The sequence below is a fragment of the Phaethon lepturus genome, unplaced genomic scaffold, assembly GCF_000687285.1.
Source record: "Phaethon lepturus isolate BGI_N335 unplaced genomic scaffold, ASM68728v1 scaffold9722, whole genome shotgun sequence".
Lineage (NCBI taxonomy): Eukaryota > Metazoa > Chordata > Aves > Phaethontiformes > Phaethontidae > Phaethon > Phaethon lepturus.
This window is the reverse complement of record NW_010525539.1, coordinates 128,361-135,365: the sequence shown is the minus strand read 5'-3', so window position 1 is coordinate 135,365 and position 7,005 is coordinate 128,361. Positions and strand designations below refer to the sequence as shown.

Below are 7,005 nucleotides of genomic sequence, written 5' to 3'. Positions count from 1 at the left end.
GATGTAAGCGTGGTGGTAGCGAACCACTTGAAGACAGGTTTCTAGCACTGTTTAAAAAAAAAAAAGTAGTCAGTATAAACAAAACACTGCTATACAACATTTCTGTGCTCTGAAGAAATGGATCTGTACTTTGTGCCTGTTCTACAGGGTGTGAGATCCTCTTGAGACCAATGCAGGATGAGGATAACCTTCTCTTTCTTATTTTTGCTTTTCTTTCCTTCTTTTTATGTAGGTAGATCCACCATTAAGTTTACCTGAAGCTCATTATCTGGGAATAAGATAGAGGGAATCAGGAATGTGGCACCAAGACTTCTACATCAGGATCAATGCAGAAAACTACTTCAGCTTGTTGAGTTTTCTTAGGGAATGACGACTTTATTCCCCTAAAGCAGCAAGCACAGACAACAGCTTGCTACATGTTTCTTTCTGTGGGGTTCCACTTACACAGTAATTTTTCATGTGGCTTCTAGGACATTGTTGATGGAAATGCAGTTTCTCATCATTATTGTTGCAGCTATGGATGTGGAGCTACTGGAAGGAGTCCAGTGAAAGGCCACTAACGTGATAAGGGACAGGGGCATGTCACATGTGAGGAAAGGCTGAGGGACCTGGGACTGTTTAGCCTGGAAAAAAGAAGGCTCAGTAGGGATCTTATTAATGCGTATACATACCTGAAGGGAGATCCAGGCTCTTTTCAGTGGTGCCCACTGACAAGACCAGAGGCAGTGGGCACAAACTGAAACATAGGAGGTTCCCTCTGAACATCAGGAAACCCTTTTTTACTGTGAGGGCAACTGAGCACTGGAGCAGGTTGCTGAGAAAGGTTGTGGAGTCTCTGTTCTTGGAGATATTCAAAAGCTGTCTGGACGTGGTGCTGGGCAGCCTGCTTTAAGGTGACCCTGCTTGAGCAGGGGGGTTGGACCAGCTGATGTCCAGAGGTCCCTGCCAACCTCAACCATTCTGTGATTCGGTGAGCTATGAGCTGACAGTGGCACAGAGCTCATTCCCGCAGCACCGTAACACTTCCATGTGCCTATGCGTTCCCCCCTGTGTTCATTTTTATGCTTTTTGTTAGAAAATCTACAATTTCCTTTTATGGCCTGATCCCAGAACCCATATCCGAAACTTCTTAAAATGAAGATTTTAAAAATTTTCAGTTTTTTAAATTTCCTCACCTAATTGGGAACAAACTGCCTGCATGCTTTTCCTTTACAGTTCATATTTCTCTTCTGCTTAAATGAACAGTACAAGAAGCTCTGGGATGAATATGTTAATTATGTTTGCAGAACACAACCACCCTACCATGACTTGTGATTCATGGGAGAGAATCAGCCAAATGGGGGCCTCTGCTATAGCAAAATTGGGCAATGCTCTTTGAATATAAGCAGAAGTGCTTATCATAGGGATAGTTTGTATTTGCATATGACTTTGGTATTGCTAGTGCAGTGTCTGTTCTACAGACAGCAGTTCCAGAGGATGATGGTAAATGGGAGGAATTCATCAGAGCGCCATTAAAAATACAGAGATTAGAAAATGTACTTCAGACTTAGACTCAAGGAGCCCACTCTAACTCATCAAAGGCCAAAGCTGTTGTACACTACATGAGAAATCAAAATTTAATTAAGGGCTCTTCCATCTAGCAAATGAACACATAACAATCTAATATTTGGATGTTGAAGATAGAAAAAATCATAGTTGAAGTGAGATTCACAATTTTAAATAGGAAGCATTAACCATTGGAGTAAAATTAAGTAAAAGGGTGGTACAATTCTTTCAGATTCAACTCTAAACAACTCAGATTGTGGGGTTTTTTTAGTTTTGAAGCAATTAGTAGTCACAGCTTTAGCACTTAGGCTGCTGGAGCGTGCAGAAACCTTTTAAAGAAGGACCTCTGACCTACATCCCGTATAGTTTGGTAGGAGAAGATGATCCCTTCCCAAAAGGGCTTGTCATTCTTATGAACCCTGCAGGCAACATGAGAGGTGTCTCAAGAATGGAAGCATTGTACCATGTAGGCCCTAAAATAGTTCCTTGACATAAAACTGAGATATTTGCATTTTTTTCTTGGTTGCCTGATGTACACTATCTGCTTCACTGAATAGAGAGCTTCAATTATATGAAGGATTCTCCTTGATAGTAGGAACAACATAAATTAGCATGTAGTGGAGGCACGGGTATAGCCTGAAAAATAATGGACTCCTTCAAGTAGTTACCTTGTGTTCACCTGAGAACCCTCTAGCCACAGACATACTATTATTTGCTAAATTGCAAGGAGATGGAGATTCAGAAGGAATGACACAATAATGGGTGAAACAAACCTTTCTGTACCGGGCATACTGTTGGATCCTGGCTTAAGTGGAGGCTTGACAGATTTAGATGGGAATGTATTGGAGCTGTATGGGGGCAAAGATAGCTGTGGCACTGGTCCTTGGGATGCAGCTGTGGAGAGGAAGAGAAGGAAACTTAAAACTTACATGAGACATTCTTAAATAAGGTAGAATGAAGAAATGCTGTCACATTACTGCTGTTTAATTAGATAAACATAATGGAGTAAACTGTTCTATAAAAAGTCCTTGATATGTCAGTTACAGATAGTAAAGTTGTAGGGTCAACTGAGAACTTAGAATTAAGTATTAAAAATAAAATGGAACAGGCTTGAGCAACATTTACATTTTCTAACTTCTGTTTTGGGTAAGCCACAATTCAGATAGATAGCTTAACTGCAGTAGAGCTGAAGGTGGTACGTAACCATGTGTTCTCTGTTACATTGGTTCTAAATGGTGGATTTGAGGTTACCTTTTTGAACTTCATTCCTTTGTCAGATTTCTCCCATATCATCATAAACAGCAGCATTAAAAAAACCCACATTTTCTTTCTGCAGTGTCTTCAGACCTCAACTAGTGGTAAGAGAGGAACAGATCAGGTGTGCTCTGCACAGTTTAGATAGCCCTGGTTCTTTATGGAGTCTTAGAGGTAGTGATAATTTGTAAAGACTTGTTAAGGCCAAATGTGCTGCTTCTGATTGTTAGCGTAAATATCGGTACACAGAAGACTAGTTCCGGCAGGGTTTGACTGAATGTTTTCTTGAAAACTGGGGGGATTCCAGGTTTACATGCCTAGCTGTTTGATGCTGGGTGCAGATCACAAATCTCTAGTGTAATGTGTTTCAAAATAAGAAATCCTGCTGTCTTGTAACTGGCTGACTGAAGGAAGATATTACCTATTGACTTCCTGTGTTTTGTGGCTTTGATATATAAATCTGCATGAGGTACTTTATAAGCATTTTACAACCTATCAAGATACCACCTGACTTTTTGAAATCTAAAGAAACAACTCTGCCATCTTTTTTTTTTTTTTTTTTTTTTTAGAACTAAGACAAAGAAAGACTTTAAGCTTTAAAAATCACTGTAGAAATACGTACTGTCTTCTTCTTCCTGGGGAGCCAAAAGAAAATAAACATTAGCAACATATCATAGCACAGTTCTTAGGAATAGTTTGCAAAACAAAAACCTGGAAGTTGGTGAGTTTTGAGTATACAAGGACTCTAAAATCTATGCTGTCACTGCCATCTAAAATGCTGGGGTTTCTATTTTCATGCAACACAAAAGACTTTTTAAAGTACTTGTGTTAAGGTGCATCTATTATTTACAAATAAGCTGTGAGGTTGATGTCCCATAATGGGTCTTGACCCAGAGTAGTCAGAAACTCTCAGCAGATGTAAAGTTTCCTCATTCCTTCAGTATGTGTAGGCTCTCAGAGTTAACTGAAAGGGAAATCCTTAGGTCAGCTTAAGCTGAAAAAAAACCCAAAACCCCAAAACCTAGAGTAAGCAAAATCACTTCTCCCATGTCATAAAATTATGGCCTTGTTCTTCCTGTCATCTAAGATAAAGTACTCGGGGAATAAACTGAGCTTGACATAGAGGAACTGTTTAAAAAGAAACAATGTCCTGTGAAAGATCCGTAAGTATTCATTCTAACTGATAAAAGAACAAGTTGACCTATTCCAGAATCATTAGTTTATACAGGTACTTCATTTTATTGTAGTCTCTATACATTGAAATATCTGCTTTGAGACCATACTTACTTCATTTTTTTTGTGTGGTGGCCAACCCTGCCTGAAATGAAACAGAGAAAACAAAACATGAGTCATAGGTGGAATAGTACTTCTTCACTTTGTGTGCATTAGGCCATATCTTTCAAATTAAGATGTGAATTTATAGTAAGTTTTACAGACCCAGTGAATGCAGAAACACTTTTTCCATCATGAAAATAGCTACGATTCTAATTTTCAGCCATAATCTAAGACATTATGCTAGTCTTTAGCCCATTTTGATTCTACCAACAAGGAAAATGTCTGATGGATTGATTATAAGATTAGAGCTTAAAACAAGTTTTTACAATGATGCAACAATAGACTGTAAGTCTTGAACTCATTTATAATACTTAGCAACATTGCTGGAGCACTTGATAAGCCTTCCAGTCTTTGTTTTTCTGATAAATGATCCTGGCTGATTAGCAGATCTCAATTACTTTATTTTGTTTTAAGATTGGTCACACTGTTCAGCCCACGTGTCATCTTGAAAATTCTAGAAAATGACCTAGTTCTGCTAGAGAATGCTGTTTGCTATGAAGGAGGAGTTTTGCAGGCTAGTAAAATCAATGGTAAGAAAGTAAAGCTTTTTCTAACATCCTAAAAAAAAAGTAATAGAACTCATGAAAGAATGTTCCCTAGAGCAAGAACTTGATCTGGTGGACAAAACATGGTTTCTGTATTTCTTTGTGCAACTTGGAAGTGAGTCGTGCCCTGCGTAACGGCTGTTTCAGATATAACTGCAGAGAGAGCTGCTTCTGCATTCACACTTTTCTGTAGCTTACAGCGCATCCTATGCATGTTCATAAAGCAAAACTTTGATATCTGCAGACACTGCTGTCATGCAGTAGCAGTAAATTATACTATCCTGTGTTGCTTAGCCATATTTTTGTTAAATTTAATTTATCCTTTATTAAATTTCAATTAAATGAACACTTACTTTACAGGGGTTTGCTTCCTTAGAGGAGATGGGTTACCCCTTTCATACCTGTCACTTGGTGGGACAGGAGGTTTTGGCATCATTGCTAGCTGTTCCCCCAGGGATCTAAAGCAGGAGCAAGATGATGAAATAAAGGCAAAAAGCTGATTACTAAGAAATAACTGGGTAATACTGGCATCGAGAGTCTCATTTCCAGAGGCAAAACTCTTACCTTAGCTGTGAAGTCAGAGGCTGTAAAACAACAAGGAATAGTTAAGAGAATGTGTAAGTGTAGCAAAATAGGTGGAAAACATCAATAAGCACCAAACAAAAAAAACCCTACCTTTTCAGGAAAGCCTGGCTTCCTCCCTGAAAATAGTAAAAGATTATATTTAGAAAAAATGAAAGTTAAGATAATCAACTAAACTTCCTATGAAACAAACAAGTTTTGAGTATCACTGAAAATGAATTTTACAGATTGAAGCACTCAGCCTCCTGAGATGTAAGCCAAAAAAATATTTTGGCTTTGCAACAGATGGCAAAATTGCAATATCTCTCATTAAAGGAAAATTTAAAAATTTTGAGAGGCATGTTTTACAATCATATTTTCTATGGTTCAACTTTGAATTACTGGACAGTTTTATGCCATTATATAATAGATGAAAGTACTTAGATAATAAATAAAAATCATAGAGTAGTCTCTTTATATTCTTTGTAAAATATGGGTTTCAGGTTTGAAACACATGCCAGGTTTTTTTCTGTGTTTTTTCAGTTCTCAGCATTTTTTTAAGTCTGGATGTCAAATTACATCTAGTATCGTTAGCTTTGTATGCAAGAGTTATTTCCTCTTTTAACCTACTAAATATTTCCTTGTTCATTCACTTAAGTATTACATCGAACCTTTATTGCACAGGGAGCTCATAATGTCTTTCTGTTCAACTAGTCCTGAACTAGGGTTGCTACTTTCCAGACACAATTTCTCTCACATTATAAGTACTGCTCACATTATTTATTCATAAACAGATGACTTTGTATGTGATTGGATTACAGTACGTTTGGTTGAGCCTTGTTCTTTTGCAGTAATGATATCCAAATTGATAGTTTTTAATAATGAAAAAAACATAAGCAATAAAACGTTAACATAAGCAAATACTGACCTGATACTGGGCTTTCTCTTTCAAAGGGTGGAGCACGGCGATCCAGTGGGGGTTTTGTGCTTCTGTCTATGGAAGGAGCTGGGGCTAAACACAAAAGCTGTGTAAGATAATTTGCTAGTATAGGTCAATATATCTTTATTTTGCATAGCCATGAACTGGTGTTACTTCTTAGAATAACTAGTGAGGCTTCTGTACAAATAGTAGAAGAGAGTGGCACTGAGGAAATATAGGCAAAAGTGAAGTGCTTTGCAAAGTGGGAAAAGCTTTACAAAAAGAAAACCAGCTGTACTTACGTTTCAAAGGCTTGATATTTCTGTCTCTGCTTGAGTCATTGTTGCTTGGTGGAGGAGGAAAAGATGGCAGCTGAAACAAATATTATATATGTGGTTAAAGTGTGTCTTCGCCTTTTTGTTTTGATTTTAGTATATTAACCCCACCACACCACATCTGCCGATCTTTGTCACTGGTACAGCGCAAGGAACAGGTCTCTGCTCAACGCAGGAAGGAGAGGAGCCCTATAACACTCCTGAAGAATGGCCTACATACATGGGGTTTTTGTTAGGTGCAGGGTTGCCTCCATCTGTTTCGTCTCACAAGCAATACTCTAGTGGGATGTTATCTTTGGGGACGGCATGAGTATTGTCAAAGGGAAGAAACAGGAGCTTCAACAATGCTGCTGCATCTTTGTCCCTCCAATGCAGCAGATGTTAGTTTTGAAAACTGGTACTGAAATTAGTGGATGTAAATTTGAAGTTGAGAAATATGTATTAAGTCTGTATTACTGACGCTGCTCAGGCAGGGCGAGAAAGGACTCCTCTTTGTTACTGGGAGAGCTGG

General features: G+C 38.3%; 1 protein-coding gene across 1 annotated transcript in view; it reads right to left on the bottom strand.

The window, feature by feature from the left end:
• Positions 1–7,005, bottom strand: part of LCP2 (lymphocyte cytosolic protein 2 (SH2 domain containing leukocyte protein of 76kDa)) — a 31,413-nt gene that overhangs the window by 3,878 nt on the left and 20,530 nt on the right. Inside the window, exons 9-17 of the mRNA XM_010282788.1 lie at positions 6,462–6,531; positions 6,169–6,252; positions 5,355–5,380; positions 5,244–5,263; positions 5,033–5,137; positions 4,087–4,117; positions 3,422–3,434; positions 2,319–2,439; positions 7–47 (exon numbers count right to left, since the gene is read on the bottom strand). Of these exons, the coding sequence (XP_010281090.1) occupies positions 7–47; positions 2,319–2,439; positions 3,422–3,434; positions 4,087–4,117; positions 5,033–5,137; positions 5,244–5,263; positions 5,355–5,380; positions 6,169–6,252; positions 6,462–6,531 (511 nt within the window). The remainder of the gene's footprint in view (positions 1–6; positions 48–2,318; positions 2,440–3,421; positions 3,435–4,086; positions 4,118–5,032; positions 5,138–5,243; positions 5,264–5,354; positions 5,381–6,168; positions 6,253–6,461; positions 6,532–7,005) is intronic.